At 33.5% G+C, this 12896-nt stretch overlaps 1 protein-coding gene across 3 annotated transcripts in view; it reads right to left on the bottom strand.

Moving 5' to 3' along the window:
* NPHP3 (nephrocystin 3) overlaps nt 1-12896 on the bottom strand; it is a 35082-nt gene that overhangs the window by 3244 nt on the left and 18942 nt on the right. For 2 of the 3 annotated variants that reach the window (XM_036218940.1, XM_036218941.1), the window contains exons 16-26: nt 12308-12446; nt 9974-10138; nt 8942-9036; nt 8186-8308; nt 6772-6961; nt 6362-6603; nt 5239-5314; nt 3909-4036; nt 3099-3339; nt 1253-1378; nt 548-663 (exon numbers count right to left, since the gene is read on the bottom strand). In XM_036218940.1, the coding sequence (XP_036074833.1) occupies nt 548-663; nt 1253-1378; nt 3099-3339; nt 3909-4036; nt 5239-5314; nt 6362-6603; nt 6772-6961; nt 8186-8308; nt 8942-9036; nt 9974-10138; nt 12308-12446 (1641 nt within the window). Of the gene's footprint in view, nt 1-547; nt 664-1252; nt 1399-3098; nt 3340-3908; nt 4037-5238; nt 5315-6361; nt 6604-6771; nt 6962-8185; nt 8309-8941; nt 9037-9973; nt 10139-12307; nt 12447-12896 lie in introns of those variants that run through there. The other variant, XM_036218942.1, reaches the window with a different exon arrangement.

Below are 12896 nucleotides of genomic sequence, written 5' to 3'. Positions count from 1 at the left end.
AGGGTATAAAAAATCAACTTGTGAAAAATCGCTCATTTTTTCCAGTGTATTCACTCAGGCAGCCCAGAAAAACGAAATACCCAAACTCTTTTCCTTTTTATTTGTACTGCTAAGGAACACTTCAGTGTCTATATGGACACCATTAATATCATGTTATAATGGAGACAGTAAAATTCCTAAGGGAAGGTAGGTATTCTCTGCATCCTGAGTTAAACAAACACAAAGCAAAAGTCAACATGTATTTAATGGTAAATTAGCTCTGAGGACAGCAGATGGCCCATATTACCCCACAGCCAGTTGGTTGCAAATGTAAACCATCCTTTACTATTTGTCACGATATAATGCTTTACCTAAATAGATTGTGCAGCCCTCATTTCACTTCTAGATACTACTACCATATCTCAAAGTAGGTCACCAAAAACAACCCTACCCCTTCTCCAAGAAAAACCATATTCAACAATAAGTATTTTTTGTTGTTCCATGACAAGTCAAATTAAAGGTTCTAAAATAGAGTTTGGCTGTATGAGGAAAGTGCAAAAATTCTTACCTAAGCACAGCTAAATTTTTTAATGTTTCTCCAACTCGAGGATGCATCCGACCCAGGCTGTCTTCATAAATCTTTAATGCCCTTTCATATAATGGCAAGGCTTCGATGTGTTTTTTCTTATTAAAAAAAAAAAATAACACTCACTTGAACACAATGGGTTTCTGATATTACTATTAGTGTATTCTAGACTAAGCTGACCAACTTGGGTAAGCACTTTAAAAATGTTAACGTCCCTCTTAGAGATGTAGATAAATGGATTAATTTATGAATAATCATAACAGGAAAAGCATTATAGGTCAGAAACCTGTTTTAGACCTGGCTTGGTAACCACTGACCTTAATCCAACTATATAAGCACAAACCTGTTCTTTATTGCCCTGTGTTTACCACACCTGTTTCTCACCTATCACAGGCAAATGTCACAGCTTAAAGACAATACTAGATACAAAGATGTAGGGAGTTTCCAGAATTTAAAAAAACTAAGCCTGTGCCATGAACTAAATACTCAGCTCATGTTTTACGCTAAGAGGAAGGGACTATGTCATAAGTATAACTTCGATAATTTCTCAAGTACTAAAGGAAGCATTAGGAGACAATCTTAAATTCCCTTGAATTATTTTCACTCTGTCACACCTAATTCATGTTAACCTATTATTTCATACCTGAAAACCATTCATTTATAAAGAGTTAAAGTGTGGGTACTTACCATTTGGCTATAGAGAACAGCTAAGTTCACCAAGGCAGTAGCTACACTAGGGTGCTTTGGGCCAAAGGATTTCTGCCGGATTTCAACAGCCAGTTCATACAAAGGTACAGCTTTTTCAAGTTTCTCCTAAAACACAAAAGTGAAATCTAACAAAAATATTAAAGCACTAAATACTATCTGATCAGAGCTTATTTATTTGTAAATAAAATTTCATATTTTGAGGGAAAAAATTCAGAAGCATTTCCTCCCAGTTTATTGGTTAAGTTTATAGATAACTGAAACCTAACAGAATATGTAAAAATGCTATACTGAATATAAAAACATTTTCTTTAATAATTCAGAAAGCCCTTCAGGATCACCTATTATTACTGTTTCTGGTGAAATAAAAACATGTCAGTTAAAATATGTTTGCTTCTATAGATGACTTAGAGAAGGGATTGAAATAAAATTTCATTTCCCATCAAATCCCTTCCAGATTTTTCCAATTATTTCCTTTCTATTTGTTGGGGAGATATAGCAACAATGGAGCCTTCTTACTAAAACAGCAACTTCAGTGTCAGGATGATCAGCAAAGGAGTCTCACAAACAAAGTCCAGAAACGGTCTACACAACTCTGTAACTGAACTAAATGAAAGCAAGCTTCTCTGCATTTTTCTGGAGAAGAACGATAAAAGTTCCAAATGTCACTGGCTAGTACCTTACGACAAGGAATAGTTACATTTAATTGTGGACAAAGAAAAGAGTAAAATTAAAATGCTCACTTAATCAATAAAAACTCCTTCAGCCCTGAAAATTGGGTGATTTGTTATGTTTATGGTAATTTAATAGCAAACTTAACACTGGTTGAATTTTAGCACTTCTGAAATGTATTATAAGAATAAGTTTAATTGGAATGCTAATGAATGCATTTGTACTTAGAACATATTTTTACAAAATCAAAGAAATACTTTAAGTCTGAAATAATATTTTTAAATGCTCTACTCAACTATTTGTTAAAAAAACTAAATCATGATGTAAAAGCTCAGAGAAAATAGTGAGAGAGAAAAGGAAACCCTTGTGCACTGTTGGTGGGATTGCAAATTTGTTACAGACACTATGGAAAACAGTATGGAGGTTCTCTAAGTAATTAAAAATAGACCTAGCAATTCCACTTCTGGGTATTTATTCAAAGAAATCCAAAACACTAATTCAAAAAGATATAGGCAACCTATGTTCACTGCAGCATTATTTATAATATCCAAGATATGGAAATAACCCAAGTGCCCATCTATAGACGATTGGATAAAGAAAGGGTGGTACATGTATACAATGGAATATTACTAAGTCTTAAAAAATAATGAAATCTTACCATTTGCAACAACATAGATAAACCTAGAACATATTATACTAAGTTAAATAAATCAGGCAAAGACAAATACCATATGATCACAATTATATGTGGAATCTAAAGAAAAAAAATAAACAAAACAGAGACTCATAGGAATAGAGAACAAATTGATGGAAAGGGGTTGAGGGGCTAAGTGAAAAAGGAATACTTAAGTTGTACAAATTGGTAGTTATAAAATCATCATGGGGATGTGAAATACAGCATAGGGAACCAAGTAAATAATATTGTAATACCTAGGTATGTTGTCAAGTGGGAACTAGACTAATTGGGAGGATCACTTTGTAAATCATACAAATACCACTATGCTGTATACCTGAAACTAATATAATACTGAAGGTCAACTGTAATTGAAAAAAAAAAAAGAATCTATCCACTAGAAGATAAATTATTTTCCTGATAGCAAGTATGGTTTAACTGGTATATTATAAAACACATGTTAGCATGCCGAAGATTACTTACCATTTTCTTATACAAGATCGCAAGATGCTTCACTGTATAAGCCAAAGAAGGATGATCAGGAGCTAACGCTCGCCTCCGAATATCTAAAGCTCGTTCATATAGTTCTTCTGCTTTTTCATACTGTTTCTTTTCATTGCATAGAGCCGCCATATTATTCAAAGACTGGGCACAGTCAGGGTGATCTGGTCCTAGAACTCGCTCCCTCATTTCTAAGGAACGCTTCAGAAACTGGTCAGCTGTACTATGAATAAAGACCAAAAATGGTTTAAACAGTTTATTCTCTAGAAGTCAGAATCCCTAGCCCTAGTTAGATGGAGAACTGAGGAATCTTTATTCTTGATACTTTAGATATCAAATTCGTTATGTTTTTCTGACATCCAAAGAAGCCACAAAACTTCTTTTTCAGAAAGTATAAACATTAATGTCATTTTGAGTCTTCTGCGTCCAATTAAAATGAAGACTGAAACCAGCACCCATCTACATTCTTTTCTTCATTCTCCTTTAGTCCCAAGTTTCTTCTCCTGCAATGTCTCATGTACAATATCAATACAAACTCACTTCTCTTAACCATATATAACATACCAGGGAAACTACAGTTACTAAAAAAACAACATAAAAGGAAACAGCAAAAAAAAAAAAAAAAAAAAGCCATGGTCTTTGTTAAGTGTGGCTATGTTCATAACATTTACATGAAATTTGGCATAGTTTCTATCAATTTCTTCTAGCTCGACTTGATAGAAATGTGAAACAACTTTGCACCTAGGAGATAAAATAGAGACTTGTTTTCATTAGTAATATCATGGTACTCACTCCAAGTTATTCTGAAGATAGTAGAGAACACCCAGTTCATTGAGGGTCCGAGCATTGTCTGGTGTGTCCTTACCTAATGTAAGCTCTTCTAACTGCAGGGCCCGTCTACGCAAAAGGGCAAATCCATACTGGAGCAAACACAAAAAATTCACAGCAATCAGCTAGAGTAAGTACAATCTTTGATTCTGAAACAATATACTAGGATCCTAAAAACTCTTTTTCACCTTTTGTTCCCTCTCTTTAAGGTAGATTATAATCATTTTAAGTATGACATCGAATTAATTTCATAGTTGTTGAAAATATGCATATTTCCACATGGCATCGCATTCCAAAATTCATTAAAAACTGTGAAAATGATTATGACATATTTTAGCAAAGTGAAGTGAATCCTAAAGTGCTTTGAAAAAATCAGGAAACAGAATTAACTTGTAGATATTTACCAACCCCACTACTGAACACTTAAACATCAGGCATTTAAATTGCACATAGTATTTGCAACTAGAAGACAAATAAGTCTTGAAGATTGAATACACAGTATAATGAATATAGATGATATTGTATTATAATCATCAAACTGGCTAAGAGACTAGGTCTTAAATATTCCCACCACAAAAAAGAATTAATAATTATGTGATGTGATAGAGGTACTAACTATCGCTTCAGTGGCAATCATATTACAATATATAAATGTATCCGATCAACATCTTGCACATCTTAAATTCAGTTATATATCAAATATATTTCAATAAAAAAATTGCTCATAGCTCTTCAAGTTAAAACAAACATGCTATATTTAGATTTTGTTAGCAGCTTAGAAATGCGAAAATAATTCTTTTGTGTGCTTAAGGGTAAGAACTTATTTGCATTTAATTCTAACATAAAATGTTAACTAAATTTCTTTTACTCCTTTTTCCAACTTTTAAAGAAATGAAGTAGTTTTAAAGTCCAACTTCCAAAATTTAACCTTCAAATGAACTTGTTTAACTTTTCAAAAATTAAAAAGCAATTCCCAGATTTATTGAGATATAACTGACATATAACATTGTGTAAGGTTAAGGTGTACACATGATGGTTTGATCTAGATATATATCAAAAAATGATTACCATAAAATATTGTTCCACTTTTTAAGAGCCTACTAAGTTGTTCTTCCCAGTAATACTAATATTTAAACACATATTACAAATAAGAATATTTTAATCAGTACTTTTCTAGAAGTCACTTTAAAATCTAAAGTTCTTAAACATGTAAGGTTTATGTATCTATATTATATTCAGAATTTATCTTTTTCTCTTTGGTTTAAAACATAACACAAAAGAAATCTCTCATTACCAAGTTGCCTTTTCTCCTTGTAGCTTTCTGACGAATTTTAAAAGATTTTTTCCTAAAATGTTCAGCTTGTTCATATCTTTAAAAAAAAAAAAAGTAAAGTAAGTCAAACAAAAGAAACATGTCCTAAGTATCATACTTCAGTGAAATGAAAGCTCTCCTAGTATAAAAACTTTCTTGGCTATTAAAAACAGCATTATTTCTAGAAGTGATAGTCAATACAGAATTAAAAATCTTTAACAAAACCTTTCATAAAACCTTTCAAAAATCTAACAAAACAAATCTAGTCCTTCAGGCAGACATTTAACAGATTTATAACTGATTCGACTCACTTTGAATCTCTAAAAGAGAACCTAACTAAATGAAAGTGTAAAATTTTAGTTTGATATATCATCATCTATAAAGGCTAATTTTTGGTCAAATATAAATGTGAAATTCATACAAAATGTGTGTGAAACAATACTTCTAAAAGTTAAAATAAAAATATTCCAATATGCATCACTTATGATGAGGCGAAAGAAATGATTTCTGATAGAGGAAAAGATGTCATTCAGTGGCTGCCTAACAGATAAGAGACACTTTTTATTTTACCAGGGACCAACAAACTTTTTCTGTAAAGCTCTAAATAGTAAGTATTGTAGGCTTCGTGGGCCATGTAGTCTGTCACAACTACTGAATGAACTCTACTGACAAAATAAGGAAGCGACTATAGACCATATGTAAATGAGAAAAATGTAGCTGTGTTCCAATAATACTATGTTTACAAAATAGAAGGGCATCTAGACTTGGGCTGTGGGCAATGATTTGCAGCCCCCTATATTAGTAATGCGCTCAATGTTACAAAGCTAGTCAGTGAAGGAACTTGGATTCTAACTCAACTGTATGACTCCGAAGTCCATTCATGCTCTATCCTCCATGCACCTTCAGACAGAGGTGAATCTTACAGTTTTATTTTCTGTTTGGCCCATGAAGACCCAGACCGAGAAATCATATTTGAACATGGTGCATTCAAAAAAATATAGAACAGGGCGAGCACACAATCACAAAACAAAGCCTACCAAATGACTGCAGTTAAGAATTGTAACTCCTGGTCATAAAACCAGAGTATTAGTGACCTGAATCTTACTTATTTTGTTTCTGGTACAAAGTCGCAAGTGCCTCAAGTTCACGAGCAATTTGTGGATGGTCTGCACCATAAGCGTTTTCAGAGATTTCCAATGCCTGTTTATACAGTTGTTCTGCATTGCCAAACTTCTTCCACTGCACGTACACACTTGCCAATTGGTGGAGGGACTGAGCTACTCGTGGGTGATCTGGATCTAAAGCAGTTTCTCGAATTTCTAGAGACCTCTGCAAAGGCACCACAGCCTGGGGAAAAAAAAGATTAAAGACAGTACATCTTTTAAAAAGTTAAAATGAGTGAAAGGCTGTAAGATGTACTGTCTGATTAGCACAGCAAATAAAAGTTGCACTAACTCCTAGGAAACAGAGCAAACATGAAAAACCCACACTGCCTATGATTCCAGCTGGCATTACCTGACTGAGTAGGCCGAGGTCCTTGAGAAATCGCCCCAGGGTTTCATAAAGATCTGCTAAGCAAATCATGTTCTCCTCGCCTTCACAGTTTTTCTCATACTGCTTCAGAGAATCAAAGTATTCTGCTGCCATTGCACTTTTGTCTTTGCCAACAAACTGCCAGTAGCTCAGCAACTCAGCAAAGTGCCCTCTGTCCAACAAATAACAGTAATTCATGAAAAACAAACTTTAAAACCCACCATCAAGTGAAAATGCCAGACTTCACATCAGAATTCATATGGACAATTTACTAGTAGGCAAGTATAGTGCAATGAGGTAAGACTGTGGGCTTGGACTATCTGATTATACTACTTCCTAGCTGTGTGATCGTAAACATGTTGCCTGACCTCTAAAACCTCAATGCTCTCATCTGCAAAAGGGAGGCACTGACACTACCTGCCTAAAGTGTCACTACAAGGAGATTATGGCACATAGCAGGTACCCCACAGTGTTGGCTATTACTATTAGTATCATTATGGTTACTCATCAATAGAAATCTATCAGAATCCTTTTGAGACAGTTCTTGATATGCAATCAACTGCTTAGTTTACTGAACACACTATTTTAAATGATGGAAATTAGAACAGAAGAAACTAATGAAACATAGGCAAACTGTCACAGAATATTTACTTTGTATTTCCATCAAGAAATTGAATGAGAAAAGTAAGCTTACTCATCTGTAGATTCTGATTTCAAAAGAATCATGAAAAATTGGAATGGAGATCAGATATAAGTTATGAAGTACAACAAAGAAATTTGAGAGACTTCATTCAGAAGCAAAAAAAAAAAAAAAAAAAAAAAAATTAAAATTCTGCATCTGGTATGAGAAATGTCTAAATTTCTAAGTAAGACCAAAGAAACCCCTCATGAAGTTTAATAAGTTGGTTCATAAGAAGGTGTGGTTCTGACACTGGCAAATTCAAACATACTAGAAAAGACAAACAATATATTTATGAAAAGGGGTAATTTGTTCTTTAAATTCAACACCAGTTAGATTCTCTGTAGAGCCCAGTCTGGTTTGAAGGTTACACTTTGAGGTATCTGAATGCCCTGAGAATCAGTTATCAACTCTCTGGGTAATTTAGGTTCAAACTTGCTTCACTTCAAATTTGAGAATATAAAGCTATCTCTGGATCAGTCTAGGTCTGATTTTATGAAGCAGCAGTACTCTTATCTTTTTATTCTTCCTCTTGGAAAACATAAATCTCATGGCAATTTGCAAACTATCTTAAATTTTTCCCATACTGTTTTATATTTCAGGTAGCACTGAAACTGGACTAATTTTCAAGTTAAAAATGCTATTTTTGTTTGTTATGCTGAACGGCTGTTTAAATCTGTTTCTCTGAGGGGAAGGTGTTCTACAAATGTTTCTTACCTTTTATAAAGGTTTTGAGACACAAAGAGATTGAGAAGGCAATTGTGCAACTTTTGCTTGTTTCCCTGCTGCTGAAAAAGCCATGGGAGTTCATCTGCACCTCTCCAGGTCACTGGGTCCTGACTAGTGGAAGAGAAGGGGCAGCACTCAGTACAATGAGATCTCATTAGAAACCTTCAGACACATGCTGAAGGAAAAAAATATATTTACCATATACCTCTGACTCTTTAATTATCAAAATGAGAAACTTTACCCATCTGTCCATGAAAATAAATAAAGTGATATTCAGGGCCACCAACCAAACTTTAAAGGTATTTTCCTAAAACTGAACTATTAAAAAAAATCATCAAAATAAAAATAATTTTAAAAATGAAATGCACTCAAAATAGATAAACCTGAAAAACTCAAAAAACAAAAAAACAAAAAAACAAAAAAACTCCACCCTAAATGGACCCAAATATGCACACATATAAATATCTACAGAGACATACATATTTTTAAACTATTTAACTGGAATAAAATAAAGTTATAAAATGATACTGCATTGATTTTACTTATGTTTAAATCTTTAAGACAGTATTAAGACTTATGTAATCATCTTGTTCTTTTGACATTAATGGAATAGAAAAGCATTTAATTTCTTTTGTAATCATTAAAATTTTATCTATTAAGTTATAAATTAAGAAAGAGAAATAGCACCCGGAGGTAGAAGATATGGCAGAAGCTACAGATGAACAATATGGACATTTATAATACCTTAGCTGCATGATGAAATAGTTGATTAGCTTTTGTCTATATGAGGAAATAATGGTGGTATCTTCCATGTACTCCAGTCTCACTGTTTCCCAAGCCTAGGGAGAAAAAGAAAAAATATTGCAGTCTATTTTCCATCAGTTACTGTACATCTAATCATTAATTTGCAAAAAGGAATTTACAATTATTTCAATTATGGTTGTATAATAAAAATGGTAGTAGAATATTTCAAAATTCAGGATGTATTTATGTGATTAACTGATGTAAAAATAAAAATTCCTGTACTAATATTTTAAGAACTCAAAACACAATTTAATTCAAACTGTTAACACATTAAAAATCTCAGAAATGGAAATGTTGAATCATTATGTTGTAGACCTGAAACTAATATAATGTATGTCAAGTATACTTCAATAAAAAAAAATCTCATCTCAGAAATGTGGATTGAAAAAGTACTAAAAAGAGTAAATTATATTTAAGTGATAAATAATAAAAGAGAAAGATAAGCCTATGAAATTATAAACATTGCACTTCCTTCCTCCCCACAAATATAGCATAGCATACCCAAATGAAAGACTTCATTTGCATTTGTATACATATATAAATCAATCATGGCATTGCAAATAAGAATTATATTGGTCAATATTTCCTAGGTATTTACTACTATGTGGCAGACATTATGTCCAGTGCCTCACAAGGACCAAGGACTATCTCAATTAATACTCTTCACAATCCCTGTAGTAAACTGGAAAGTTCTGCCCCCAAATTAGAGAACCTGCCTACGGTTGGTTACATAGCTATCAAGCTGCGAAGGGTTGGGTTTTAAATAGAGGCAGACCGACTTACAGAGTCCAAGTTCTTAATACATGTATACCTGCAATTCAATGAAACATAAAATTTGAAAAAAATATTTTTTCTCTTCCAGAAAGAAACTACCTTTTAAAGTAATAGCCATCTCATAAAGGTCCTACAGAAGAATATTAGCCAATTATGATATGTTGACATGTCAAAAAACCTTATTAAAATAATATTCACCTGTAGATGCTGAAACTTGAGCAAACCACAACTATAAGTCAACAAACACATTTTGTGTAAACTGTGGATAAGGGAGGTCAAGACAGCCCAGGACATCTCAGGATAGAGTTCCATCAATTCTGATTCACTCACACCATTGTGACTAACATTGATGAGGCAGAGAATCTAGGCAGAAAAACAAATGAACGATAATCATAAAGTATCTCTATATGTAAGTAACAGCCATTAAAATTTCCATAAGCTTATTGACTTCTTATTCAAATGATTTAATAAACCAAGAAAGATTTTTTTTTTAGAATAAAACACACTTCTCAAAAGACACTGATCAGGAATAAGGCAGAGTGAAAATAAATAAAGGAAACCTCATTTACAATGGAGACAGGAAGCCCCAAACGGGTAACATCTTATACATATGCCACTCGTTGCAGCCTGTATATCCAGCAAGAAGGAAGATACCTATTTTGACAACGAAGGACATTAATCACATGGGAATTTCATCTCCTGCTTTTACATAAAAGGAGGAGGATCCTCTTCTGCCCCAACAATACACTAACCCCTGCTTGTAGCCACTGAGAAACTGCCACAACCTGGAACTCTTCTCCAATGAACTTTTGTTCAGAAAAACTCTCCCCAGTTTCCTCCCCTCTCCTTAGTTATCTGGACTTGCTTATGGTTTTGCCATAGTGTGCTTGTCCCCAGTTGCAATTCTCTGCTATTCTCAAATAAATCTATTTTGCTAATAAAAAAAAAACTGGCTATTTATTAAGGTCAACAATAGTGTATATATAAAATCTAGCATGCCAAAGATAACACACATATAGAAAAAAGTCTAGTGAAAAAGTTCCGACTCTGACAAGACGGTAGAAGAAAATAACCCTCCTACTACAAATGCTTGTCAATATCAGATAACATATAACAAAACATTTCTAACAGCACAGTTGAGCTGGGAGAAAAGAAAGGGAAATCCCCCAGGTGCCAGAAATAGGAAACTGAAAATCAGAGGGCTAGGTGCTGAGGATGCTGTCCCTGGGGAGAGTCGGGATAGAAGATAGGCAGTAGTCCCAGTAACTTAAGGGTTTGGGTTTTTATACCCACAGTGAGGATGTAAAGTGAGCCTGTAAGCCCTATGAGGCAAGAAGATATAACTAGAATGCTTGCCCACACCAGGAACTTCCAAGGGCTGTCTCCTCAGGGAAGAGGAACATGAGGAAAACATAAGCCCACAGACATGGGGAGAAGACAAGGCAACTTGTGGGCTAGGAGGCGGGACAAAAAGTCAAAACCCCAGGAAGCCCCAAGTTGAGAAATGAGCATAAAAATGGATTCAGGTTCAAGCTATATTCAGCAAAGTTGCTAAATATAATGTAAATTTTAAAAATCAAATTGAATAAAAAGCAACGAACTATTTTAAAATGTCCTTTGTCTTTCTATGTCTGACTCATTTCACTTAGCATAAGACCCTGTAGGTCCATCCATGTTATCCCAAATGGCAAGATTCCATTCTTTTTTATTGCTGAGTAATACTCCATTGTATGTACGTACCACATCTTTTTATCCAATTATCTATCAATGAACATCTTGCTTCCATATCCTGGCTATTGTTAAATAATGCTGGAATGAACACATGGTGGCACGTATCTGTTCAAATTGGTGTTTAGTTTTCTTCAGATAAATACTCAAAGTGGATTTACCGAGTCCTATGGTAGTTGTATTCTTAATTTTTTGAGGAATCTCCATACTGTATCCCATAGTGGCTGTACCAATTTGCAATCCTATCAACAATAGTGCATGAGAGTTCTCTTTTTTCTACATCCTCAATGGGTGAAAAAGGTAAAGGTTGGAATAAGAGGTACAAACTTACAGTTATAAAATTAATAAGCCACAGGAATATAATGTACAGCACAGGGAATATATTCAATAATATTGCAATAACTTTGTATAATGAATGGCATGATAAAGATAAAAGATAAGAAACAAACCGGAAAAAGACATTTATCTGCAAACTCTACATCAAAGGATTTGAATGTAATATTTAAGAATGCCTATAAATTAGTAAAAGATGAACAACTCAAAAATGTTTAAAGGACCTGAACAAGGAATTCACAGAATAGCCAACAAACATGAAAAGATTAAGAATCTCAATGATAACCAGGAAAATGCAAATTTCCTGAGGTATCACTTGTGGCCACAAGCACACTGTGGTAGCACACATTCTTATATACGCTTCAAACATATTTAAACATAAATTTAGAAAAATTTGCTATTTATTTCAATGCAAACAAAAATACTAACAAGCCAAAATAATCTTCCTTTTATAAGTTTATTATACTTTACCTGTTTCATTAGTTCTTTATCTATATCATTTGCCATGGACTCTTGGATAGATCGCAGAACAAGTCTATATAATGAAACAGTGTCTTGACACTGGAAACACTGATGAAGAATTTTATCTAAATTGCCTGCTCTCCCAGCACTGTTGGAATTGAGAATAGATTTAATTTGTAACAGACTGTCAACATCTGTAAAAAATTTAGGGTACATTAAAAACAACGTGGTCTCTATTTTTTATACTGCAACTGATAACAATTCAATAAAACATGATACAAGATAATGGTAGTTTGATGGGTCTGCTAGAGTCATCAAGTTTATTTTAGTGTACCATCTAATTCAATTCAATATACATATACTAGGACTTAATATACATCAAATGATTACTACGCCTAATAGAAAAACAAGGCAATGTTCTTGTCATCTAGAAGCATGCTGACTACATAGTGGAAGCAGGAAAATAATTATAAGTAAATATGATTAGTTAGCCATGCAAATTCAATTTTTTTTAGAGTCAGAATTTGGAAAACATGAAGCTAAAAAAAAAATCAGTAAATAGGGGGATTTGTTTTAAAATATTACAGAATATTTACTG

The sequence above is a fragment of the Rousettus aegyptiacus genome, unplaced genomic scaffold, assembly GCF_014176215.1.
Source record: "Rousettus aegyptiacus isolate mRouAeg1 unplaced genomic scaffold, mRouAeg1.p scaffold_m13_p_4, whole genome shotgun sequence".
NCBI lineage: Eukaryota > Metazoa > Chordata > Mammalia > Chiroptera > Pteropodidae > Rousettus > Rousettus aegyptiacus.
Note: the sequence above shows the minus strand (reverse complement) of the source record. Positions and strands in the feature narration are given on the sequence as shown.